Raw genomic sequence first — 27,638 nt, 5'->3', positions numbered from 1 at the left:
CTACCTGCAGGCAGGTGGGCAGGCCACATGAACTGTTCTTGAAATTTAAGCAGGAAGTGAGATTCTTATTCTCTCACTCAGCATATGAATCTAGAGAACAGGAGATAGACCTTTTTATTATTAATGTTTTTAATTATGAAGTTATTGGCAATACGGGTTTAACTCCTTAAAAAATCTGAGTTAAAATCTAGTTGTTAAACTAGAATTTTGCTAATAGCAAGACTGCTATGTAATAATTTTTCAAAATTATTAAGTAAAACTCTTAACCACGGTTGTTGTTGTTGTGTGTACCATCAAGTCTGAACCAACCCATAGTTGACCCTCCAGCGGGTTTTCATAGGCAGTTAATCGCATGGGAGGAGATTGCCTGTCCTTCTCTCATGGAGCAGCTGGTGGCCTCAAACCACTTGCCTTCAGGCTTACAGTGCAGCTTCTTGCCACTAGGCCACCAAAGAGCCCATATCATATCTATAAGTACTGATAGTAGATTTTGTATGCTTTTATCTCCTAAAACAAGCCAAGTATTTATCTGAATTTATGTTGCTTATAATTGAGTGTCTTGGTACATAGTTTTAGAACGTGTATATTTTCCTGTATCGTTTGTCACCATGGTCTGTGGGACTGTTAGAACCTACTCAAATAAATAATAGGACATTCTGAAACTTGTATTGTGCCAGGTCTCGTTCTCATTTTTGCATTGTGAATGATTTTGTCTTAAGAGATCTTGAGCTCTGGTGGCCACAAAAATAAAAATTTTGGTAACCTATGACCTCGCCACGTTTAAGTGATTTAATCTAGTGAAAGAAATCCTCAGTTTGCTGTGTATCTTAGGATAAAATAGATTTTCTTTTTTTTTTGTTTTGTGAGTGTGTACCGTCAAATCAGATCTGACTGGTACAGGAGGAGATTGTTCCTCCTTTTCCCGGCAGAGCATCTGGTGGATTCGAACCGTGTGCCTGTGGGATTGTAGTTGCAGCTCCTTGCCACTAGGCCACCAGAGCTCCCCAGATTTTTTTTTTAAATGAAATGTTAACACTTCTGTAACTAGCTGTAAATGTATTTGAAGATAAACCACACTGAGTATAGAAATTAGGAAAATGAAACCTGAGGCCACACAGCACAGACAGCATGGGGTCAGTGCATCCAAACCCAGATGAGTTTTTGGTAATTGATTTATTTTCTGGTAACTATGCTTAAGGAAATACATTGTAACTAGTTTAACTTGTATTTAGCATGAAAAAGGACAAGGAGTAATAGAAGAGAATGAAGTCTATAGTAACACTCTGGCTGGTGTCTGGGTGACAACGGGCAGCACCCCAGTGCTCAGAAGAAACAGGATACACAGTGGCAAGCAGGTGGGTGGCCTTTGGTTCTTGGAGGGAAATATGTTGGGTTGTTTTTTTTTGTTTTAAACACTCTGTCAAATTTTTTTTTCTTATTTTAGGTTGGTGTTTATTTTTATGACAATGGACATGGCGTGCTAGAAGACAATGATATATATAATCATATGTATTCGGGGGTGCAGATAAGGTAAACATTTTCACATTCACCTTTCTTTTGGGAGGAAGTTGGGTCTAAGGGGTATGTAGAAGACATTTTCCTGTTTAATTTTTAATCTCCATCACAGTCTTAACTCATCATTGTATCGCTTTCCGTAGACTATGTGAGGACAGCAGCCTGTGGAACCTATTCCATAAGAACTTATTTCCACTGTTCTGTCGTCCCCTGTGAGCATCACATCAGCTGTTCTTGTGCTTTGCTGTATTTGGAGAGTGGATCCTCTCTGCATTGTGTGTTAGGTGCCCTACTTGTGGCAGGCTTCTGAGTCTGGCTGTGAGTCGCACTGCACCCCAGGCTTTGCTGGGTTATAATTGGCCAGGAGTTTATTCTTTTGTACATGGGGTTGCTATTAAAAATCAGAGTCAACGCGAGAGTACCTAACAATAGCAACATTTTTATGAGACAGATCACCAGTTCTATTTCCTCACAGTCATTGGTTGGGTTTTAACGATCAGTCTTGCAGTTCACAGGTTCTTTGAATTGTAAGACTAAACAAAACCTTTGCCATTGTGTGGATTCTAATTCATAGTAACCCTAAAAGACAGACTAGAACTGCCCCAGTGTGTCTCTAAAGCTGGAATCTGTCTAAAAGCAAACCACCCACATCTTCCTCCTGAGGAATGAATGGCTGCAGAATGTGGACCACCATCCCTTTAGCAAAGTGCTTAACCACTGTAACTACCAGGGCTTTGCTGGAGGAATCTGTTGTTTCAGAAAAAAAAGTCTATGAAAAAATATTTGTGTTATGCCTGGCATATTGCAAGCACTCTAAACAGGAATGTTAGTTTTTAAGTTGTTATGTGCTGCCGAGTCGCCTGCGACTCCAATAGCAACCCTATGTACAAGAGCCCTAAAACCCTGCTCGAGCCTGTGCAAATCTCACTGTCTGCAACACACCTACCTCGATTACCCCATTCACTGAATCAATCCACCTCATAGAGGGTCTCCTCTCCCTCCATCCTCCCAAGTGTGACATCCCTCTCCAGGAAGTAGTCCCTTCTTGCAACATGTCCAAAATATGTCAGACGAAGCTTCAGAATCCTTGCCTCCAAGAAGCAGCCCGGTTTAACCCTCTCCAGGATGAACTTGTTCATTTTCTTAGCAGTCATTCAATACCCTCTTCCAACACCACAGCTCAAAGGCATCAGTTCTCCCTATATCCTCCCTAGTTTATTGTCCAGCTCTCTAACACATAGCAAGTTTTTAATAGTTTCTGTATCATTAATATTTTATATTCTTTACTGTATTTAAACAGTTTTTTAGAAACTAATATTCCTGTGATCATATGAGTCAGTCTTTCATTTTACAAAAGGAGAATAATACGGTAGTCATGTAAATGAAGAAGGTTCTATTAAAGGACTCATAGGAGACTGTAGTGTTAATTAACAGGAAGGTTCTGAATGCAAAGTAAAGTAATAGAAGGAAACTTGCAAAGACTTAGAGTTAGAAAACCAAAAGAATAAGCTCTAAAGAAGATAGAAGAAAATTAAAAAAAAATCAAACCTGGAGTTACAGTAGTGAAGAATTTTACTGGCAAAATATTGAATGATGCAGGATGCATCAAAAGAAACTCAAAGAATTGGTTGGTATTCAACCATTTCAGGAGGAAGTCCAGTGGTCTTGAAGGAACAAGTCCAGGCTGCATTGAGGACACAAGTGGGAAACAGGACTTCCGGGACTGACAGACTATTGACACACGATGGCTACCACACTGGAAGAATTCATATATGCCAAGAAATTTTTCAGTCTGACCAGCTGATGGGAAGGGATCCATTCTTGTGCTTATTACAAAGAAAAGGGATCCTTTGGAATGTGGGTGCAGTATCATTAATATCACGCACAAATAAAATTAATTCCTGGGCGATAATTTTACAAGGGTAACAAAAGTGCATCAACATAGAATTGCCAGAATTTTAAGCTGAATTTATAAGAAGATAGGGAACAAGTATAGTCGCTTATGTCAGATGGATCGGGTTAAAAGCCGAGACAACCAGAACAATACTTCCCTGGGTTTTATTCTCTATGCAAAGGCAGACAGTGTGGGTACCAGTTTACAGGGAGCATGGCAGAGGGTTGCCAAACACCTAACGGATGCTCATGTGAAACTGCCACACAGACCACAGGGCAGTCATTCAAGAACAGGGGCCAGCTACGTGACTGCAGATCAGGAAGGATGCGTGTCACGGTCCCACCCCACCCTTAAAATATGTATGCTGAGCAAATAATCCAGGAAACTAGAGGGAGAGGAATGCATCAAGATTGAAAGACAGGTTGCTGAAGACTGCAGCCTTCAGTGGGGATTACACCTTGTCATAAAATCTTCACTTCTGGACCAATGAACAGCAGCATGATAAACGGGAAAAAGATTCAACTTACCGAGGGTTTCATTTTATTTGAATTCATCATCAGTGTGCGTGGAAACAGTACTCAGGAAGTCAGAAGTCATGTTGCATTTGGCAAAACTACTGCAAGAGACTTTAAAAATGTTACTTTGAGGGCTAAAGTGCTTGTGACTCAAGCCATCAGGTGGTATTTTGAGTCGCCTTGTATGAATAAGAAGGCTGGGTATTTGATACAGACACGACCAACAAAGGACTGATACTTTTACATTGTAGCATGGCCAGTGTGGTTGTACAGAAACTGTCAGAATAGACAAATCCTCTCTTGGAAGAAATAGGAAATAAATAGATAGTAAATTGGATGAGGGTTTGAAAGGAAAGATACAGTAAGGAGTGGATCACACATTGTAAATAATTTTATATAACAAAATGTGCATGAGTGTTATCATTGAAAAGCTAATACCTTCAGAATGTAATGAAAGGTCACCATGAGTCAGAAGACAGTCTGTGGAAATGGGTTTAGGTATTATGAGTACTCTAGATTATTTTAAGTCTATATAAGAAAATGTGCTCAAGTTGTGTACAAATACTGTCATTTTATGTAAAGGACTTAAGCATCAAAAAAATTTGGTAGCCACTGTGGGTCTTGGAACTAATCCCCCAGATTTTTTTTTAATGGGTTTTTTTTTCTTGTTTTAATAAATTATTTAAGAAAAGTCTATAGAAAAATTGGATTTTCACTCATTCGTTGTTGTACATTGTCCTCCCTCTTCCCTTCCCCTAGTTCATTTCTTTAAAAAATGTAGTCATTGATTGTTGCACAATTTCACTCTGCAGTGTGCCTCTTGTAGGTAACCGTTTAATTCTTATTACCTCATGCAACATGGGAAATGTGTATAGAAGTAACTAAAATGACATGATTTTCGTTTATCACAGAACTGGAAGCAACCCCAAAATTAGACGCAACAAAATCTGGGGAGGACAGAATGGTGGAATTCTAGTTTATAATTCTGGTATGTTTCATTTCATCTGTCTTATACTGTTAATGGATAATGGAAATGGACCTTCTAAATACCGTAACCTAAATTTTTACATTTGCAGGTCTGGGCTGTATAGAAGACAATGAAATATTTGACAATGCTATGGCTGGAGTCTGGATTAAGACAGATAGTAATCCTACACTGAGGAGAAATAAAATCCATGACGGAAGAGATGGCGGCATCTGTATATTTAATGGGGGTCGAGGTATTGTTGTCAAGCTTGCAATAGTGAAAAATCCCGTAAATAATTATTCTTCCATATCTTTAAAGATCTGTGACCCTGCCAACTGATTTTATAAATGAGTGGATCTCTTTTTCTTAATTCTTGAGATGGTTTAAGAGACTAGTGCCTAGAGTTAAAGTTTACAGAACTCTTTTTCCTTTTATAGTCACTTTGAATTGCCGTTTGTCAGTAAAGCTTTTTATGGTAGCAAACTTTGTCTACATCCTCTCTTGACCTTTTATTACTCAGAATGTTGTTATGGTTGTCATAAACTTCAAAGTCAGCTAGTAGAAGTAGGTGTGTAAATCTAGGGAAATGTCTGTAGTAGACAAGTACTGATTTCCCACCAGTGTACAGCTGAGTATGGCATAGTGAAGCCAACGTGCCGAGATTCCTGTCCGCAGAGGTCAGCTCATACTGCATTGAAGCATAAGTTTCAGAGTCTCTGCCTCTTGTCAAATGGTTGTTCATAAAGACAGATCAGGAAAGATGACTGAATGAATGAATGAATGCAAACTGATCACTAGCCCTAAAATTACAATAATCCAATTTTGTATACATCTTATGCAAATTGTAACTAGCTGTCACAATGATACACGGTCCAATCAACAGAGTTTACTAAAAATGAGCAGTGATAATTCATTGGCGACATATAGGGACTCGGATTCTTAATTATTTCTATAATGTGATATACCTGTAGTAGGAATCTTTGCAAGGTAGAGAGAAAGATCATGGAGTAACTTAAGCTGTGTGTTTAAAAACAGGTGGGTGTTGAGTGGTCAGAGTAGAAGGATGTTTCCAGAATTAACACCACATTTGAGTACACGCTTCAGCTTTTCCCCCTCATACTGGTTCTGCATCTCTGAACCAAGCACTGTGTGATGCAGTAGTACTAAAACAGTACTGCAGACAAAATGTCGAGTCTGGTAGTGGAGTACACTGTAAACTAAGGTCTCCAGAGAACAAAGCTGTGTAGTACGGCAAAGGGACTACTAGAAAGTGAGGCAGGACATAAAGAGTTTGGACTCTATTCGGGAATAACCTAAGAAAGAATAATGAGCCTGAATCAGGTAATAGCTGGAGAGTGGAAAAGGGAGGGAACTACTTTAAAGACCATAAAGGGGCAGCAGAACCGAGTCGTCATTGAATACAGGTGTTGAAAGACAAACAGATGGTAATGAATGGTACCTTCCACTGAAATAAGGTAATAGAGAAACAACGCTTTTGTGGAAAACAGTATGGTGAGTTACAAGCATCTAAGTCATGATTAGACAAGTAATTAAACTAAGCTAAAAGAAACGTACGTAAGCTTTAGCACCTGGGGGACTACAGTGGGGTCCTGTGTATCAGAGGTGGTCATAGGATTCACATCTGCTCCCAGAAGTCACTAGTAGTTGTACCTGACTTGAGGGCACCAAACAAAAATGGTAACGTAACGCAACAAAATGTGACCATGGGAGTCTAAAAAAGTCACAAGACTGGATGGAGGTACAGGGTAAAGAGCCAAGAATAGGACCCTAGAATACTAGCATCTAACGGTTAAAAGGAGCAAGGGAGAACATGGTCTCCATGGGGAAAGGAACCGATGGATGGCTGCTTCCTGAAGTCCACCAGTCCACAAGCAGTTGGAACTCCCTGTGCCACAGGGTTTGCATTTACACGAGTGATGAGCACTAGCACACACTTCCTGACCAATTTCAGAGTCCCCATATCACTAAAAAGGGGTAGACCCTGTTTTGCCTAATTGTATATAAAATAACTTACAGAAGAAAGAGAACGGAGAGAAAATGAATAATCAGGACATGGGAGCATCAGCCAGGGCAGAAGTATCCACCATGGGGGCTATTAAGCCAAAAATATCTGGGATAGAAAAATGTGGAGCCAGTAGTATGACAAAGAAATGGCAGCTTTTTATTGCCAGATTGATTGGTTGGGTTTTACTTCTGGGAAGTAGTTACTTAAGCAGGAGGTAGCACAATCAGGCAGCCCTTTCAGGAAATGGGAAACCAAGCAGCAGATGAAAACTCTGGAGAAAAGGAACTCATCAGGGAATGATCAGTAATAAAGGCTCTCAACTCAGAGCACAGAGGTTCTAGAAAGAGCTGACCCCTGTCGAGAGTAGTCAAGCCGTCATGGAACCTTCTCTTTATTGGCTAGAATGATTTGCTGATTGTTCTTAGAAATAATTAGAATTTAAACAAAAATTGCTAATAAACTTTCTTTTTGGCTGAGAAATTTTACAGTTTACAGTGATTTTTACAGTGAATTTTGCAGGTTAGTTGATAGGCAACCCAAAGTCTAAATAACCCCCAAAGGTTAGTAAAATCTGTTAATATGCATTAGCCTTCATCTAAGAAATATTTTATTATAGGTCTTCTTGAAGAAAATGATATTTTCAGGAATGCTCAAGCAGGTGTTCTCATCAGCACTAATAGTCATCCAGTCTTAAGGAAAAACAGAATATTTGATGGATTTGCTGCAGGTTTGTATTTTCTTTCATTACCTGTGGCTCCTTTCAGACAGCAATGTTTGGTTTTAATATATTCAGTCTTTTTAAGTGTTTTTAACGATGCACGGTCTAGACCTTCCAGGGTATATCAGACTTGTAGGAACCAATGCCCTAACGACTCAATCATTGGGATAAATGAAGCTTTGTACTTAACGGAGTCCCTGGGTGGGGCTCAGAACTCACTAGCAGGCCCCTTAGGACCATGACTCAAAGGGCAGCTAACTGCAAACCATGTTGTTTGTTTGGTTTTTTTAAAACCTACTGGGTAAATGTGATCAACTACCATTTGCCAGCGAGAAAGCAACTACTTTCTAGTTCCTCTCTGTACCCGTCAGGCTCCAGTTCTCTTCAGTGTCAACTGGCTGGGCTCGCTCTCTCCTCCTTGGTTTACAAAGAATTACAAACATTAAGTTTTTTTTTTAAAAATGCCCTAAAATTTTTGAACCATCAATCTTATTAGCAAGGAAAATGAACAATGAAAAGTGACTTTGCCTCTTACTGATTTCAAGTAAACATTTACGTTCCTTTAGATATTACTATGCTTGTTATATTTCAGGGCTGCTCTTTTAAAAACTCCATAAAGTGATGCATCTACCATTTGTAAATTTTACTTTAGGTATTGAAATTACAAACCATGCAACTGCAACATTAGAAGGCAATCAGATTTTTAACAACCGATTTGGAGGCTTATTTTTAGCATCTGGTGTTAATGTGACAATGAAAGGTATGTTGGGGGTCTGTGTTCTGCCTATAAATATATAAAATATGCCATGAAAAGATCAGGAGCCATTGTTTGCTATTGAGGAAGTGAATTCACTTTATCACTATGTTGACACCAACCTAAGGAATTATTTGGAACAGATTAGGTTGACTCTAAATAGGTAGATTGAATAGCTTTCATAAGGAAAATGAATTTTAATTCTCAGCTTCTTATAATAAAAGCTTCACTGGTTATCCTTTTAAAACTAGTAATTATTTTATTAGGTTAATTCTATAATCTTTACAATAATGTTTTAAAATTCTAAAAGTTTTTGCCCTTTAGAATTTATTTTTTTCTTTTATTACAGATAACAAAATAATGAACAATCAAGATGCCATAGAAAAGGCTGTTAGTAGAGGCCAATGTTTATATAAAATATCCAGTTATACCAGCTATCCCATGCATGATTTCTACAGGTATAGTTCTTAATTATTTGAGTCTTGCTAAGAGGACATTAGTATTTTCCCCCTCTAAACTGGTAGGGAGGGTGGGCTTAAACAAGGAGATGGGCTGATTGCTGGTAGAAGTACTACGGGGTTTTGTTAGCAGTCCGCTTGAGGTTCAAAAATATGGAAAACTTCCAGTTTGAGCATGTAGTTAACTAGTGATAGCAGCAGCCCTTTTAAAGTGCATGGCTTTCTCAAAAATTTCTAAGCAAAACAGGCCATTGGCGCAGTAGTTAAAGAACTTTGGCTACTAACCAAAAGATCAGTGATGAAAGCTGAGGCCATCTGCTCTCATAAGTTTACTGCCTTGAAAACCCTGGGGCACCTTCTTCTGGGTCCCAGAGGGTCATTCAGTTGGGACCCAGTGACTAAATCCATCAGTGGCAGTGCGATTTTTCACCTTGATAGGAGCCAAACTCCTTAAAAGTAGAAGTCTGAACTTTCTATATATTGTAAATTTCCTGCAAAGAGAAAAAATTCACTTAGTAAAATGTCTGTTCTTCAAAATTAATCCGGGCTGTATCACACCTAATTTTCCCATTTTGGTCCTTGTTATAAGCAAAAAGTCAAAGGTTAATATAGGCTATAAAATAATTTCAATAAACGTTCTAGGAAAATAATACAAACTTTTTCTTTTTAGATGTCACACTTGTAACACCACAGATCGAAATGCCATATGTGTGAACTGCATTAAGAAGTGCCATCAGGGACATGATGTAGAATTTATTAGACATGATAGGTATGTAGCACACTTGATTGCTATGTTACCCTATTCTTTCCCCCTCACTTTCTTTCCTAATATTTGGGTTTTCATTTTGCTTTAGGTTTTTCTGTGACTGTGGTGCTGGAACACTGTCTAACCCATGTACATTAGCTGGTGAGCCTACACATGATACAGACACACTATATGACTCTGCTCCACCCATAGAATCTAATACATTGCAGCACAACTGAACTCCTTCCCTAAAGAAAAGTCCTGCCATTTAACATCATAACTTAAAACTTTTTTTTGGAAGAAGAATTAAAATACTTGCCCATGCTACAGGAAGAGACTTTATTAAAAATGGATACACAAGGTCAGTTGACACTATGAAGCTCAAGCTACCAAAAAGAAAGTGGCAATATATTGACTCAGGATCTCACAGCTGGGTGTTTTAGCATTACTGTGTAAAGACTTTGGAAGGGACAGAAGTGAAGAAAATAAGCTGCAATTTTGTACAGATACCAACTTGTGAAAAGCTGGTGTTTTTACAACTAGCATTGAATGCAGTCCAATTTGCAGTAGAATCTTCCATAGACAAGCAGCTTTGTTGCTGCCTTTATGGACATGGGTACCAATTGCTTTTGTAATATGGTAAAAATGTGAGCTAGCACTTCTGCGTTTCTTTTGATTTTTTTTAACATGTATTCAGATTGAGAAATATGATTTTAATGCTTTAATCTCATGTAGTTTGTTTTTAATTTCAAGCAAAATCTTATTGTACTTGAATGTGCCCTGTTTTGTTAGCACACCTAGACTTGCTGTAACTGTACTCATGTCCCAGTATGTACGTTCTTTCTATGAAAGAGAAAACACTAATCTTAAATTATATCCAGCAATGTTTCTGGTATCCTTTAAGAAAAAGTTAAGACTATTATTTCCTTCCCTTCCCTGTGCAGCATTCAAAAGCCACCCCTAGAAAAAGTGAGTGTTTTAATGAGACTTCCTAGGAAGGGATGCACTGTAAAACAAAAAAGTATTCTTGTAACTCAGTTTTGTGAAAGGTAAAAACTACTATGTTTTAAAGTACACTTTAGAAAGTCTCTTCAAAACAGTCCTGTATTTGAACTCTGTTCATAGTTTTTTTTGAACAGTCTAGACAAAACTGCTGGAAATTAAAACAATTTCCTGCATTAAGCTGAGACAAGTATATATACAGCCCTATACAGTTTCATAGCTTTTTTTCTTCCCCCATTTATGTGTATTGGTGACAGTGGGTATAAACAGCCTGAAAGTGTATGCATGTACCATAACATCTAGACTTAATATATTGTGGAGTATTCAATAACCATTATGTAGAAGGTAGATAAGAATTAAAAGGGTTTAATTTCCTAGAAAGAAAATGGAAAAAAAATGGTCATTTTTAAAAAATAAAGTTTATTAGATCATAATGTTGTCTGAATTTACCACCTTTTGTCAAGTCAAACCTTTCAATGCAGTCTATAGTTCCTTAATCAAAGTCAGCAACTTATGGACAGCTTCAGAATCTAGAGTTGACCTTTCACTAGCCAGGCAAACTTCCCTTTAAAAAAAAAAAAAGTTTAAATTCATTTCCATTTTCTGCAGTGCCTCATCTCCCACCCCCATGTCTAAAGTTAGCTCTGACTGAAATTACCGAAAGAGTCGCAGAGACTTGGTCGTCTTCTCAAATTCTCTTGCTTTCCTGTGTCCCTTCTGAATAACCTCCTCCGGAAGATTAGCAAGTCTTGCTGCATTAAAGCCATAGCTTTTAGGACAAGCTCCCTTAATGAATTTATAGAGGAAGGTAATAGTCTCCTGGCTGGTGTCTTCGCATTCATTTTCTACCATGCATGCCTTTAAAACAAACAGAAATCATTAATATCTAAGCTGTGCAAATACCTAAATTAAGTCCCTTCAAAAAAAATTTTTTTACCCTGCACATACCATATGTCCTAGGCGCACAGCGTAATTTTGAGAGTAATCTTCCACTAATGAATGGTAGTGGGTAGAAAATAATGTCCGGCACTTTATGTTCTCAGCAAGCTCCTTAACAACTGCGTTTGCTATTGCTGTCCCATCAAATGTGGCCGTACCTCTGCCTGGGAGGTAAATGTAAATAAAAGGTATGTAATACAGTTTGCCTTCTAACGTCAAATTGGACTAAACAAGGCTGCCCATCCCCTGGATTTCCTCTGCACAGACTTCGCCCGTCTTCATAGCTTTGCTTTACAATGGGGATTGCTCGAGGCTGAGAGAGCAGTGTAGGCAGCTGTGAGGGAGAAACTGTGGCGTTCCCTCCTCTAAAGCAACTCTGGAGTGTCATTGTGAACCCTACTCTTCAAGTAATTTAGCTGCTAACAAAAAGGGGGCTTCTATAAAGATCCGTGGATGTGGCAGTCTGTCCCCTACGGTCACTCGAGTCTTGGCACTGGGTTCTTCTCATGCACGAGACCTGGGTTCAGTGAAGGCTTGCTTCCTGAACAGTTTCCAGACTAAAATGGACAAGGTCAGAAGGCCCAGTCCCACCACTGTGCCTGGGACAGTACAGAATACAGTGCAATTCACTGCAGCAGAGTGCCTCACCTAGTTCATCCACAAGCACCAGAGAATGCGCTGTCGCGTGTTTAAGGATGCTGGCTGTTTCACTCAGCTCCACAAAGAAGGTACTTTCACCTGAGGGGTGGGGGCAAATCACAAAACAAGAGTTACCTAGTAGCTCCATGTTCTAAACCTCTTAAGATTCATCATGTTATTCACCAGAAAATGGAAAAGAACTTTAAATGTCTATTAGCATGCAGAAATTAACTGTCATAGTATTGAAAAAGGCCAACTTTAGGTGGAGGAAAAATCTTACCTGACATTATTCTATCTGAGGCACCGAGTCTAGTAAAGACTCTATCAATCGGTGTGAGCCTACACACTTCAGCAGGTACATAGCAACCCATCTGGGCCATTACAGCCAAGAGGCCAGCCTGTGAGTGGAGGAAAAGCCCTTTTATGACTAGTATTAATATACAGAATTTACAAGTCTGTAAACCAAGCTAGTAAAACACCTTCACAGTCCTAACCAAGCAAACAAAAAAAGTGCCACCACCGCTGTGGTGCTTTCAAGGCTAGACATCTTTACAGCCCACTCAGAGCAGCAGCTAGTGGATTCAAACCCTGACCTTTTAGTTAGCAGTGCAGAATGTTACACAGCATGACACTAGAGCTAGCTCCCTAGAGACTTAAGACACTGTCCTAAGACCATAAGTCCTCTTTCCATTATTATAATAAAGCCACAGGCAGTTTCACTGCTAACCCAAGTGTGGGCATAAAGCTCTGATTTAGAGCTTCAGAAAACCCACTGGAGGGTCAGCTGTGAGTCAAAACAATAATGAGGAAGAGCCGCAGGCCTTTCATAGAAGCAGGCAGTGATTCAAGAAATTAGCTAATGAAAAGATGCTAGGGTTAAAAACCTTCCATTGCTGAGACAAGAGTCCATTTATAACCTTTGAAATTAGCCCAGTTAAGAGTTGGGTTCAATTCAGCGGCCCAGGAGCTGAGATTTGGATGGGGATTTTTAAAATGACAGACTCAGCCTGTAAATATTAGAATCAGAGTTGGTTATGTTGTCCAAAAGTGATGGTTGCATGTCACTTCACATTGTGGGTCTCCAGTCCTTATCACAAGAACCCTAGGTCATGTAACAGGGTAAGGACTGAGCTATTAAGTGGATGGACTGACTCAGAGTTGACCCATAAGGAGACTCTTCTCTTTGTCCAGCGGGGATGCCCTAAAGATGTCATTTTAGCAGCTCTTGTGACACACTCCAGTGTACGCTGCATGCTAAGCACGAGGCCCCAGTTCTGCAGTATTTCACATCCACCGTGTGATTTACTCAAGTGTAGAAATCTGACCTTACCTGCCTCATGAGTGTAGATTTCCCCCCCATATTGGGTCCAGTAACAAGCACACAGTAAGCTTTGCCATTCTCCTCCTCTTCCTCACAGCCTATCAGAATGTCATTAGGAATGAAGTCATCTCCAAAAAAGGTCTTCGTAATGCAGGGATGGCGTGACCCTCTCAGCTCTAAGAAGGGAGGTGTGTCATCCTCAGGCAGCATAATCACCGGACGGCACATGGGACCATCACCCCCTCGACTGTAGTTAGCCAGACACAACAAGACATCTGTCAGAGAGGAGGAAAGGGAGCTATTGGCTGGCTCAGTACATTATCAAAGATTAAAGAGCAGAGCCCTAACTTCTCTGTCATACACTGATAATGACATCTGCCTCATACCTGTGCAGAAAATGAAATCATTTGCCAAAGTGTTCTTAATACTTAGAAGATGGGGAGTAACTTTGCCCAATAATCTCCCTCCTCAAAGGACTGAAGTCCTTGAACCGCTGGAGTCAAGGACTAGGTAGGTATACTTACCCAAATAATTTTAGGAGGAAAACAGATTGACTAATTTTGAATAACTACGGTCTAGCAACTATATGGGAAATGGCTGAACGGGAAAGAGTAAAATAAGGGTCGAGGTAAGTTGCTCATAACATTGAAAAAATGTTTGTCTCATTAACTACTAAAATGAATCAATCTTTGATTCAATTATTGAAGACTAAGAAAGGCTAGAAGCCTACTAAGAACTCGAGTTTTAAGTGACAAATACCCGTTACCATGGCAAGCTAGTCATCTTGCCTAGTGAGGAGGTATGTATGTAAGTACGTACCTTGTTACTTGTTTCTAAGATTATGTGTGAATTATTAGCATAAGCTATTTAAGGTCTTACCCAACACTGCAATGCACTCAACAGCAGATTGCCAATCCTTGTAATTTTTATCGAAGTTAAAGAACAGTCGCCTCATGCAGTCTTTCAGTGAAACATCTCTCCGTTCTTCAGCATTTATCAGATTAGCCAACTTCTTCTCGATCGTTTTGGTCCAGTATCGTTTACAGCCCTTCTTGGTAGATTTTAACTCATATTCTTCTGGCAAATTCCGGGTGGTGAAACTCTCTGGAATTTCCAGCTGATACCGGTTTCTGCCAATTCCCCAGTAGACAATGCTCCTACAACCAATTCGGCTACGCTGTTTTTCTAAGTACTCCAGGAGGCTCTGCTCATTTTCTTTAATGTCAGCAAGGGCTTGGTCATAATCAGAGTCAAAACCTGCTTTGGGAGTTATAAGTCCAGTCTTACGAGCCTTTTCATGGTCAAAAGCCGTATCCCATCGGTTCAGCTCTGTAGTCAGATCAGGAAAGCGGCAGTTAGGATTTTTTGTCTGGAGAGTAATGACTTGCTTAAGGAGTTTGGACTTAAAGTCATCAGCAACATCTTCCATTATCTCTATAATTTTACACATCCCTTTGAACCCTTCCAGAGCAGAGAGAAAGTCAATAATCTTTTTTTTGCTGTATGTCGTTTCTTCGTACATGATGGCCCTGCTATCTGGATGGTTCTGGCTCTTCAAAGGAGACCCAACAGTATGTATTTTGCTTAGCAGCCTCTCAAGGTCAGGAAGCTTCTTCAGAAGGTCTGCAACCTCAGAGATCTTGTCAGGCACCGCCATGAGGTCTTCTATGGCATCCAGCCGATCATTGATGGGGAATGGGCTGCAGAGGGGGGCACAGAGCCACTGCTTGAGGAGCCGCTTACCGAAGGGGGTGTGGCAAGTGTCAATCCTCTCTAGCAGGGTCCCTTCAGTAGACCCATTTGTCCCATTCAGAAAAATTTCCAAGTTGTTTAATGTCACTGCATCGAGCACCATTCGTTGATGGGCTTTAGCAAAAAGAGCACTGGACTTTGGGGCACTGACCATGTCAGAATCCAAGGGAATATACTCTTCAAAATTAGCCATTGATAAAAGTTCCTGGTCAATGAGGCATTTTTTGAGGTAGAAGACACAACCCCCCAGAGCAGAGAGGGCTAATTCACTCCTCTCTCCGGGGGTCAAGCCAATAGAGTCAGACTCGGAGGTCATCTCTTTAAGTGCTTGAGGTAACATCACCCCTTTGTCCTCATTTAGCTTTTCTGTAAAATACCCTCCTTCAAGGAGAGTTCTCAAAGTTTTGGCTGCATCCCAAAACTGGGAGCCTGGTATCAACCCTTCCTGGAGAGATGATGATAACGAACTCTTCAGAACCATCTTGGTTTCTGCAGAGAGATTGCCTTTCTCGAACAAGACCTGCACAGGAGTGTAGTGTGCCACGAGAGTCCTGAGTCTGGAGCAATGGCGGTCATCTGGAAACTGACCAACATGGAACTTCCCCATTGAGGTGTCAACAAAGCACACCCCATACACACGGGTGTGGCCAGAAGACTCTTCCTCCTTCTCTTTAAGGCTAAGGAGGTACTTGCTGTAGCTCTCGGAGGGCTCGCCTTCCAGCACACTGTAGGTCTGGGTGCCCTTGGTGATGATCCGGCAGATCTCCCGCCTCACCACCCGGTCATGCTTGGATGTGTGCGCCATTCTGCGGCACCGTGCCTCCATCATTTCAGGGGTCTCAGTTTGTTCCACTCGTGCTACTTTGTAACCCTTCTGCACCAGGGAATCGGAGTATCGGCCAAACGCAATTTCTGGGAAGCCAGAATGGGCCCAGTTGCCTTTCATGAATACCAGTCCCAGCTCACTGACTCCAATGAGAGCATCCATGTGATACAGCTCATAAAACTTGCCCACCTTGTAAAATATGACAAGATCGAAATGCTGAGACTTAATCTGCCACCACTTCCTCATTCCAGGAGTACAGGAATTCAGGAAATCTTCAGGCACGTAGAGTGTGGAGCCATCAAAATCAGGGTGGTCAGGCCGCCGTCTGCGCTCATCTCTCCTCTTCTCCTCCTTAAGCCACTCCAAAGTCTCATGATACCACAGAGCCGGCCGGCTACCGTCCTCACTGCCTCCACCAACCTGGGCTGGAGATTCTGAATTCTGGGAAGCAGAAAAAGCACTTAAAGTATTCTTAGTTTCCAACGAAACACCAGCTGGCCTTCTCGTGGCCGAGGGTGCTTCCTTCTTTGGATTTTTCCTTTTAAGAGAGCCGTTTCCAGTCATCATTTTCTTCCGTTTTGGACCACCTCTGACAGGACTGTATGGGCCCTCGCTCTCACTGTCACCCATCCCGCTGCTCATTTCATCGCTGCTGCCTCCCTCCTTCGCATCCGGCTTGAACTCCACGTCTGAGCCCCCAGCGTCGCTCTCCGAGTCAGACAGAACCCTGCGCTTTTTAATTTGGCGGCCACTGCGCCTGGACGCTTGTATCTTGGGCTGTGTGTCTTCTTCACTCTCGACTCCCTTATCATCGGCATATACTGCAGCTGCCTGCAAAGGATGGAAAGAATCTTTTTTTAAACAAAATAACCCTTATATGTGTAAAATTAGCTTCCTAGTATGTTTCAATTTCTTGTACTCGGAGAAGACTCCCCCTCCAGAAATGAGAAACTCATTTTCCTCCTGAAGGACTATCAATGAGACCATTGTAGTTTCAACTACCATTAAAATAGGCACCACTGACAAGGGCGTTTGTTAACCTATGGCGTATTCTTCAAAGTTAATTCTTAACAACGCAAAATACAAGTGTAAGAATGCAAAGCATGTTGTAACTGAGCAAGACTCACAGCAGACCCTACGAACAATGAATAGATCTGAACCCTGAGTGACTGTTAGGCAGGGCCTGACTACATTTCACAGGGAAGTACATGGCCAATTATTTACCGAGCCAGTACTGTCCCTAATTCTGCTTGCTACCAAAATGGTACTATTTCCCATAGCACATGCCTTGCTCTCCTGGGACACTCAGTAAAAAGGAATCAGAACTTACTGGAAAAATGCAGGGGGGCACACAGAAGCCTGCACGAACACTTGCAACGGTTAACCAAAAGGTCAGTGGTTGGAACTCTCCAACAACAAGACAACAAGATGGCAGTCAACTTCTGTGAACCTTAGAGCTCAGAAAACCTAATGGGGAGGTCTACGCTGTCCTTAAAGGTTGCTGAGAGTCAGGATCACCTGACTGAAACACTAACGTCCCACCTCCACCTCCTCCTCCTCTGGCTCTGAGGGCTCATCACACACTGCCAATTCCAGCCTCTTCATCTTGTCTTTCTTTAAGGCTTCATCTGCATGTTGCATGGCTCGGAGTATGTCAGGCCTGGAACTGTAAAAATGGCCTCCCTTCTGGGCTTCCTTTGCTTTTGAACCTTTTTAAAACAAAAAAAAAAATTAGGGTTTTTTTTTTTGTTTCCAAATTAAGGCACACAGTTCAAATCCACCAGCTGCTCCTCAGAAAAAGGATGGGCAGTCTCTCTTCCCATGCAATTTATTGACTCTGAAAAGAGGGTCAGTTCTATGAGTCAGTTCCAACTCATGAGCACACAACAATAAACCTGTGCTAGTGAACAGAAAGGAAGCTCTGGTGGCCTAGTGGGTAAACACTTGTACTGAAAACCTAAAGGTAGGCAGTTCAAATCCACCAGCAGCTCCGAGAGAAAAAGATGGACCATCTATCTCCTCCTGTGCAATAAAGTCTCTGAAAACCCAATGGAGAGTCAGTTGAGTCAGCTCCAACCCAAGGGCTCTTAACAACAAATATCATGCATTTTTAACACTCCCATTTTTTTTCTAATTGATCTAGATCTTCAAGGAATCATGAAGGGGAAACCACCAATGAAACAATTACTTCTTTTGCCTGCTTGACGTGGCAACTTCTGGCTCTGACAAGCCCACTTCTAGGCCTGGGGCTGGTGTTAATTAAATGAGGCAAACCTCTTCAAGGAAGCCTTTAGAAGGGTTCCCCCAGTATTAAAAAAATGTTTGTCCCACAGCTTCACAGTTTCCTTTTAAACTCTATTTTCTAGGATCCAAACATTAAAAGGTCCTAAAAGCATGAACCATGACTTTGGCAACGTAAGACACTTTTATCCACTGGCAAAATACAACATATTACAAATCTAATGGTGTAATGCTATTCTTTTTCAGGAGGCAGAAGTAGAAACATCTTTGTTTCATACTTCTGCACATAAGTAAGTAGGGGGTGAGGGAAAGGAGGGTCCTTAAAGCAATCTAAATTTAAGTGATTCCAAAACATTAGATACTATTGCCTTCTTTTTGTGTCCTAAAACTAAGCCAACACCTATACTTCCAAAGAATTGGCAACTTTTACGGAGGGTGCCGTGAACCTTCCCAGAAGTGCCTACTCCCCATTCTGACCCCATCCCACATCTCATTACATAACGCTTGCCATGTAATCTATAAATGGAAAATACAAAATTCCCCTTCCCATACCCTATTGCTGACTGAAGCTTATACTGCAACAATTTAAGATTATAAAGGATACACAGTATGCATAGGGTAGATGTTATAAATTCTCATTTCAACAAAAAATGGCCCTGGCAAGGTCTTCCCTTAATCATCTGGGCACACTATGAGTAAACAGTGTCAACAAGTCACCAGAACTAGATTTCCTGGTTCTTTTCCATGTGTCAGACATCAGTCTCTCCCATCCTGACCAGACTCCCCCGACCCCTATTTAAAGCCCAATTTACAGAGAGACTCTCCCTCAGTTTCTGATTCTAGAATAATGAACCCAGTAACCAACCAATCCTGAAGCCTGAGGATCTAGAATCAATCAGGACTCACTCGTTCATGCTCAAGTGTATTTCTGTGCCACCCAGCTGAGCCTACACAGGCAGAATCACTGATGGTGGAAAATGAAGGTGGGCCTGGGGCCCCACAAATCTGCAGGAACACAGACCCCCAGTGAGATCTGGAAGCATACTGATGCACAGACCTTATCTATTATTCTCCTGGATCCTTTGAACTCCCCCCGACTTTTGTCTGATCTCTAAAGCAGACCAATTCCAATCATGAGCTCATTTCTCTCTTTAAGGACATAATGCCATAAATCACAGGAAAACCAGAAATAAAAGTTCCATTCTACAGCCTCAAGACTAGCTGCTCTCTTCTCCCCCAGAGCCAGCAGCTTTGACAACTGCTCTCCTGCAGTGAAATGCATTCATCCCACCAGGCTCCTGCACAGATCTCTCACCCACAACCCCCAACACACACACCTGCCCAGTGGTTCTCTCCTCACCTGTGTATGGCTTTACTAGACGTTTGCTAACCCAGCCCCTTGTTGGGCTCTCATCAAAGAACTGGACATGAACGCGAACTGATTTTCCTTTCTCACGGATGAATGTTCCATCAAAAGGGTGGTTGTACACCAGACAAGGCCACCAGGGATAACCCTCCATCTTGGCCCAGACCAGATCACCTGGTGAAAAGTCACAGGAACTGCTGCCAAAAGAAAAGACAGAACTTGGTTAATAATCAGCCTCACAGCCAACTACCTACCTCACACATCCAAGAAAGGCATCATTCTGGCTCCCGGATAGTCTTCTGGCCTTAATTAATAATAAAGTTTAGATATTATATAACTGATGATTCTTTTTTCTTTTAAAAAAATGTTCTGGTCATTTTCTAAAATAATGCAAATATCACAATCAGTATTAAGGCTTTCTCAAAATTTCAAGTCACACCTAAACAATCATATGGCTCTTAACAGGAAAACAATCAGACCCACAAACTTAAAACAGCATGTACTGACTGTGATTTGTAAGGGACATGAAATGTTCTCATATGAGACTTTGTCGTGGAAGCCATTTCCTGTCAAGGTCCTACATATTTCAAAAAGCTCCAGTGCCCAAAAAAAACCAAAGGAAGATCTAGAAAAAGGGCTCAACGAAGACACCAGCTAAGGAGCTCTGGTTGCTTAGTCGTAAAGGGGCTGTACTGGTAACACAAAGATCAAGAGTTCAAATCCACCAGCTGTTCTGTGGAAGAAAGGAGGTCAGTCTCCTCCCTTGCAAATCAACTGGAGGTTCAGTTTAGATAGGGATATATAACAAGATACCAGCTATATAGATAAATCCAGTCTGTTAGTGGTTGTAACTATGCTCAAGGACAGAGTTAACAAAAACATACTGAAAGTGAAGGGATTCTCACACCCAGTGGTTTTGCCTGCTTTGTGACAAATTCACAGTAATCTAAGGCCATCTAACTGACTCCCAGAGAAACTACATGACTCGTCTCAAAATCAGAGCAAAAATGTGATCAGCTGACCCCTCAAAAGTTCCTTTCTGGCCCCACAGTAATTGCGGTTTCTGAGAGACACCAAAAGAGAAAAAAAAGTTTTCTATAGCTATAACACATTATAAATTATTCTAGATTTTTATTCCTTCAAAAAGTACCATCTAAAGTGAGCTCTATCACTGTCATCTGTATAAATTGTTTTAAAATTATATACAAAAATCTTAATTAAAAGATAATCCTTTTTAGTAACCAATTTTTAAAATTTTTAGCTTTATCTTTACATTTATGTGGAAGACAAATGTTCGTCTTCTCTAGAGAAATGTTTGTAAATTTCAAAATAAATTCCTTATCTATAAAGTTAAAATACTGTAGTAAACTGAACTGTTTATGGAATGCTTTCACTTTTCAGCATCATCTCGCCTTTCCCTCCATATAGCTTACTACTAACAAAACCTTACAATTCTCTGCTATTGTAAGCTATAAAAATGTTAAGAGAAATTAGGGGATATTCATAAACACATGTAAACTTACTGTGTAAAAATGCCGACGACTGAAATGTTAAAATGCTACTGACACAATGCTCGGGTCTGTTCTTCGTGGGCTGTCATGAGTGCAGTCACCCTGATGACTCCCAACAGCAGCAGCAGCAACTGACCAAACAACCTGGTTGGTCAACTACTAACTGGGTTAGCGGCTGGAACCCACCAGCTGTTCTGCAGCAGATAAGGGGCAGATAATGGAGAATTTACAGCCTTGGGAAGTCTGTGGGCCTTCAGTCATAAAGGGTCAGTGTCAGGAGGGGACACAATGCTCGGTTTTGGTGATAGTATTTTAACAAGGAGAGCCAAAGCTTGCTGGTCTAGCAGAGAATGCTGGAAGGTTCAGAAGAAAATTCACCCCCCGGACCCCATATTCAAGATAGGAGAACCAGTCAATGGTTGTATATCCTGGCTTTCTGGAACAGAAAGTGCAGCTGACATCACAGCTCATAGCAACTACTTCTTTAAGGCTTAATCGACTTTCAGGATTAAGACTTTGGAACAAAGAACTAGATTTGGCCTTTTTTTTTTTTTGGTTTCTGAAAACAGCTTAGGCAAAAAGCAAAGTAGTCACACTGAGGACTACAATGTGTGCGTGACCCAAACCACAGTTATTTTCAATAGGTGATAATAAGAAGCTGGGCAATGAATAAGAATGGCTGAAGGAGGACAATGCCTTTAGATTAGGTATATACCACAGACTGAAAAAATTAAACTTGTATTGGAATTAGTGCCGCCAGAACGTTGCTTAGCAACAAGAATGACACTATCTCAAGTGCCTTTTCGGCAGGGACTTGCCCCTGGAGACAGACATCATGCTTGGTAAGGTAGGGAGTTAGTGGGGATAAAAAGGGGGAGGGGCATCTTCAGCAAGATTAACTCAGCTGTAACTGTTGCTGTCACTCAGCAGTCTCAGCAGACAATTTTCCAGGACTGAGCAGTTCCTTCCATTCAGCTATATCAATTAGCCAATCAAGTAGGTGCTATACAGACACTCCCACCCCGACACAAGTAAGGGAAAGACAGACTTGCTGTAATCATGCATAATCAGACTGAGGTGATTAAAACTATGTATTAAGGCTCCAGTCATGCCTCCTTATTAAGGCCCCTCTGACAAGGGGACCCTCCATGGAGGATCTCTCCTCGGAGACTCCAAGGGATAAAAGGATTAAGAGGAAAGTGGTGTGGTCCTGAGGACAGTAGACAATGAATGCCAGAAGCTTCTCCCAGCCTCTGTCTGATGCTTCTCTTTGATAATACCTTTTCTAGTTTTGATAAATGCTTAACTAAAAGGAGGACAGGAAGTAGTCTCCATGAATTTAGTGACTGGAGAATTAACGAACCCACCAGGAAGCAAGCAAAGAGCCTGTAAGGCCTGGATGTCACTTTGTACAGACCAAACTGGAGCACGGGGTGTGTGGGCAGTTGATGAAGATCTGTCCTAGCTTGTGACCGAGGCCAAAGTTTGGGAGGCAGTCGGGAGCTAGCAGTTCCCAACTGCAGGGAGCTGTACAGAGACTCTCGAGTCTGGGGTGGCCAGAGATGTTCTCATCTAACTCTAGGGTTGCCTCTTGAGAAGCTGCCAAAGAAGAAATGCTTTTGACAAGGGTCTTGCACACGTGGGCAGGGGAAGCCTGAAGGGAAGTGGACTCATGCTAAATCTCACCAGAGTGATCAAGGGGGGATGCGCCCACCTTGCCCCTTGAGCAGAGCTGTTGGTGACTGACGCTTCACAATGTCCAGTGTCTTGGTGACCCACCAGCCTGTCTGTGACTGGTCTCCAAAGTTCTCTTTCCTTTCTCTTCTCTGGCTACCTCCAGTTTGTCCTTCTGGCCTCAAAGCTGAAAGCCTACCCTGGTGCCCATCCTGCATCACATATATATAGCTTGTAATGCTTCTGTCACTCTACTACTGCCTCATTATTTACTGTTATCTCAGAAACAAAACGTTTACTACTTGGGCCTGGATGAGTGTAAAGCACAAGCTCTTAAATGAATGCATTTAACATCAATCATGTTCAAGTACAAACATTCATGATGAAGACGAAAGCCTCTTCTCAAGAAATACCAGGCCTGTTCTTTGCAAGCGGACTCTGCACTAAGGAATTCTGCTGTGCATGTCAACATTCAAGAGTTGTTCAAACCAGCGTGACTCTGTCAAACTGAGACAGAAAAGCTGAGAATCCTTGTAAGGAACCTTCAAGTCAGGACATTTGATATCAAATACTCAGTGGTGTTAGAATGTCATCCACCCACAGTGGCCCAAAGAAAAGATCTGACCCCTGTCCTTTCCTTCCACACAATACCCTTGAGTCCACTGTGTCAATTCTCTCTCCTTCACTGGTCTTCCACCTTCCCAAACGTGATACCCCTTCCAAAGACCAGCCTCGCCTATATACATATCCGAAGGATGACATGAAGCTGCACTTTCTCAAACATTTCTGTTCCTGAAAGCCAGGATATACAGCCATTAATTGGTTCTCCTACTTTGAATATAGGGTTTGGGGGTAAGTTTTCTTCCTGAACCTCTTCTCTCCTTCTGCAAAGAGCTTGGGAACTATGGTGGCCTACTGGTAAGAAGATGCGCTGCCAACCCAAAGGCACACACAGTTTTGAATCTGCTCCACAGAGAAAGATGAGCAATTTCCTCCTGCCATTTTAGAGTCTCTGGAAATCCACTGGAGGGTCACAGGCAACTTGATGGAACATAACAGTGTAACACATCTGTACCTAATATAGTAAGTGTCCAATTCTAGGAAAAATGTACATCCAATTGGTTTTCCCTAACCAAAGAAATATGAAAAAGATTTTGATTTCCAAAGATAAAGAGAGAAGCAGAACTAGTCACCAGCATTGGCTTAGCATCCAGCCTTCAAGAGGCAGACACTGTACGTGTACACACACACACAGAGTGGGAAGAGATTGCCAAGCTCCGTCCCAGGAAAGACCTCAAGATCAAATTTTCAGTTTTGAATACTATGAACAGTGTGGCTTAGTGTCTTCTTAGATGCAATGTGGTGGTGGTGCTGTTATGTGCCTGAGTCACCTGCAGCTCATGGCAATCCATGTACAACAGCTCTGAACCACTCCCATCCTGAGCCTGTCTCACTCTCATTACCCTCGTCACTGTGTCAAACCGTCTCATCCAGGGTCTTCCTCTCCTGCACTGTCCCTCCACCCTGACCTTCTCCAAGGACTCATCCCTCCCAGGAAGTTGAATACTCTTCACCAGCACAACTCAAAGACAAAGCTGCTTCTACCCTACTTTTGGGTAGAAAATGAGACCTGTGCCTAGTTTATCAAAATCTCATGCAACACTCCAAGAAAAGGCCAGTTAAACTTTTAAGCGTTTTGGCTTTTTCTTTTATCTGAGATTTTAATGAAGAACTTGGATTTCCATTCATTCGGTTTAAAGTGCTTCAACTGCCCCAGGTCATACAACCTTTGCCCCAGAGCCAGATCTTAAAGGTCCATTCTTTAAGGGCCATTAACAATCCAACAGGTCTTCTCAATTACTTATGTACATTTCACAGCAGGACAGTGATAAAGATACCCTTGAACTGTAACAGTACAGCAGCCCAAACAAGTGAGTTGCGGGAATCCTGCAAAACAAACTGTGATCTTGAAGAAGGTGCAGCCAGGGTGCGCCCTAGAGTCAAGGATGGTGAAACTTCATCTCACATACTTTAGGACATGTTGTTAAGAGAAGCCAGTCCTAGAAAAGGACATCATGCTTGAAAAAGTAGAGGAGGAAGGGTCAGTGAAAGAAAGGAAGACTCCCAACAAGGTGGATTGGCACAGAAGAGTCCAAGGTTCAGGGTCCTACAAGTCATACTTAACTCTACAGGATCCAAAACACAGTAAAACGCTACCTGGAAAAGACTTTGGGAATGGTCATCTCCCTCAAGTTACTCATTGCACTGGAGTGAGAACCAACTCACAGATGACCCTCCAGAGATAAATTTCTGAGAACGGATTACAGGGAACAGAACTACCTCTCCTTCCTCGGAGCAGTCATCTTTATTTAGCAATGCAATTCTCTACCAGCTGGGTCACCAGAGGTCCATAGGACGCCAGAGGAAAACATCTTGCTTAGCGTCATACTAACAGCAACTGGAATCCACCAACTAGTATAAAGATCAACCTAAGCCATCAGGTTGTTTTTAGGTGCCATTAAGGCGACAAACAACAGCTCTAAACTCTGATGCTGCCTGTGCCATTCTTATAACCTGGTACTTGAGCCTACTGCTGCAGTCACTGTTGTCAAGCCATCTCGTGGACGGTCTTCCTCTTTCCCCCATCCTCCACCTTTCCAAGCATGAGGTTCCTTTACAAGGAATAACCTCTCTGAAAAACCTGCCCTAAATATGTGAATTTCTTCATAACCCCCCCCCCAAAAAAAAACCAAGCCATTGCTGTTGAGTGGATTCACAGGATTTGCAAACTGGAGGAAGCTTTGGAAGTCTAGTGGGTAAGGAGTTACACTACCAACCCAAAGTCACCAAGTTCGAATCCACCATCTTCTCCACTGCAATTTACTGTCTCTGTTGAACCCGAAGGAGTCAGTTTCGATTTAGTAGGACTTCTCGACACTATGCCCCAAACTAATGGATTCCAGTTTTGGCCAACGTGCTTTCGGGGTTTGAGCTCAGCTTGAACGCAACATTCCTTGGCTCCTCCCTCCGCGCAAAAGCGCACAGACCAACCACGCCTCCGGGGCCGCCCCAAAACACACCTCCTCCGGCGCTGGGGGGCAGACCCACCCCCCCACCAGTCCCCGTCCCCGGACATCGAGCAAAGACCCCACTCAAGGGGTGAAGGCGTCCCCGCTCAAGTCAACCCAGCAAACACGTGCCTCGAGCAGCAACTGACCTAGCTCTGAACTTGGGGCCCCTGCCCCCATCGCCCCGCCAGGCGTGCATTCCTCCTTTCCCGCCCCAGCGGGCCCCACCCCCTCCGCCATCCACCTCTTCCCGCCCCACATGCAGCGCTTCCAACTCGGGCAGCCCCTCTCTCCTCCTCCACCCAGCCCCCATCGGGGGAACCACTCTCCACGTCCCTCTAAGCGCCTTAACTCTGCGCGCCTCCCCCCCCACCCCTGTATGCAACTTAACACCCCAAAATGCTCTTTTAAGGCAGCTGTGCAACCCCCAATCCTCGGCTTCCAAATGCTCACGGCGCACCCCCTCGCCCCTTCCGCTAACCTCCGATGCCCGGGCTCCGGGGCTCCATGCCCGCGCCTCAGGCCTCCCACCTCCCAGGCCCTACCTGGCGGGGGTCGCGGGCGTCCCCGGCCTCTGCAGCCTTCCATTGAGCTTCTTGGTTTCGGTCGGCGTCGCGGAGCTCGCCAAGGGCCCAGGCGCAGCCTCTCTCCAGGCCGCATCCTCGCTGGGGGTAGAAGAGGCCCAGGTGTCGGCGGCCCTGCTGTCTCCGCTTGAGGTCCTGGCTGGGGCCTTGTTGGCGTTATTTAGCGGAGGAGACTTGGGAAAGAAGCTGAACAAGGTGCTCTGTCGCGACATAGCGACGGTGAGCAAGAGCCCGACGCGATGTCGGAGCGAGCGTCCCGAAACGACCGGAACAGCGCGCGCGCGCCTCCCGCGAGCGGAAACCCCGGGGGGGAGAGGGACGCGACGCCGGAGGAACACCCGCCGCGTGCCCAATCAGCAGGCGCCTCGGCTCACGCAGGCGGGGTCACGAGCGGCGCGCGCTGCAGTCCCCGCCCCCCGGGCCCGTGAAGGCGGCGTAGCGGGGGGACCGGAGCTCGGCGTCCGGTCCCGCCCCCGGCCCCCGCGTGGCGGGAAAAGGTGGCGGGTTCCGCGCCTTGGCCTCAAAGCAGGTGTCGGGCTTGCAAAGCTCAGGTCCCAGCCGCTGTTGGGAGTGGAAAACTGGGGTCCGAAGCGGGGTGCGCCGGCGGACTACCCGCCTCGGACAACACTCCCTAACTGGGACCGGTGTGGAAATCCTGCTGCCTCAACACCTCCACATGGGATGGTGCACAATTAGACCAAACCTCTCCCTTGCCGTGTGTGTTTTGTTTCTTTCCTTCCTCTGTAGTCAGAGGCCCCTGGAGCGCATGCTCACTAAAGAGTTCATGCACACAAGAGAAACGAAGGAGGGCCAAGCTAAACAATGCAAATCTTCTCGGGGTGGCGGTGGGGGGTGGGGCGGGGAATGTGCTTAAGATCACAATCGGAATCGTTCCAGGAAGTTCGCGACAAAAATACCTTCTTGGGCACAATGGTCTCAGGCAAAACGGCTCACATGTGGTTTTACCTAGGCTGGTTCCAAGAGCTCGGAAAATGTTTTCAAAGGTTTAGTAATCTTTCAACTGGTAGCTCTGGGGTCCCCTGATAACCTTGCTGCTGACTACAAACCTAAACTAGTCAGCCGGTCAGAAAAAGGACCCGTACATGATGACTCTGTTGATCAA

At 43.0% G+C, this 27,638-nt stretch overlaps 2 protein-coding genes across 4 annotated transcripts in view; one reads left to right on the top strand and one right to left on the bottom strand.

The window, feature by feature from the left end:
* The window catches only part of FBXO11 (F-box protein 11), a 29,579-nt gene extending 18,551 nt beyond the window's left edge, over positions 1-11,028 (top strand). The window contains exons 14-22 of the mRNA XM_006880902.1: positions 1,233-1,355; positions 1,445-1,530; positions 4,836-4,912; positions 5,001-5,144; positions 7,534-7,644; positions 8,288-8,395; positions 8,739-8,847; positions 9,518-9,616; positions 9,702-11,028. Of these exons, the coding sequence (XP_006880964.1) occupies positions 1,233-1,355; positions 1,445-1,530; positions 4,836-4,912; positions 5,001-5,144; positions 7,534-7,644; positions 8,288-8,395; positions 8,739-8,847; positions 9,518-9,616; positions 9,702-9,831 (987 nt within the window). The 3' untranslated portion in view covers positions 9,832-11,028. The remainder of the gene's footprint in view (positions 1-1,232; positions 1,356-1,444; positions 1,531-4,835; positions 4,913-5,000; positions 5,145-7,533; positions 7,645-8,287; positions 8,396-8,738; positions 8,848-9,517; positions 9,617-9,701) is intronic.
* MSH6 (mutS homolog 6) lies at positions 10,995-26,727 on the bottom strand. 3 transcript variants are annotated; one of them, XM_006880903.1, is made up of 10 exons: positions 26,477-26,727; positions 19,673-19,872; positions 17,614-17,780; positions 14,373-16,902; positions 13,503-13,768; positions 12,453-12,570; positions 12,182-12,271; positions 11,543-11,697; positions 11,253-11,452; positions 10,999-11,159 (listed from the first exon to the last, which is right to left on the bottom strand). In XM_006880903.1, the coding sequence occupies exons 1-10, from the start codon at positions 26,725-26,727 to the stop codon at positions 11,078-11,080; spliced, it is 4,059 nt and encodes a 1,352-aa protein (XP_006880965.1). In that variant the 3' UTR covers positions 10,999-11,077. The 3 variants fall into 3 exon arrangements, with proteins under 3 accessions (XP_006880967.1, XP_006880965.1, XP_006880966.1); XM_006880905.1 differs by lacking the exon at positions 26,477-26,727 and having other exon boundaries at positions 10,995-11,159; positions 14,373-16,898; positions 17,603-17,780; positions 19,673-19,868; XM_006880904.1 differs by lacking the exons at positions 17,614-17,780; positions 19,673-19,872 and adding an exon at positions 24,318-24,334 and having other exon boundaries at positions 14,373-16,871.
* Between the last annotated feature and the right edge of the window lie 911 nt (positions 26,728-27,638).

The sequence above is a fragment of the Elephantulus edwardii genome, unplaced genomic scaffold, assembly GCF_000299155.1.
Source record: "Elephantulus edwardii isolate Elephantulus edwardi_28Jun2011 unplaced genomic scaffold, EleEdw1.0 scaffold00011, whole genome shotgun sequence".
Taxonomy (NCBI): domain Eukaryota; kingdom Metazoa; phylum Chordata; class Mammalia; order Macroscelidea; family Macroscelididae; genus Elephantulus; species Elephantulus edwardii.
This window is presented reverse-complemented; position numbering and strand designations above follow the sequence as displayed.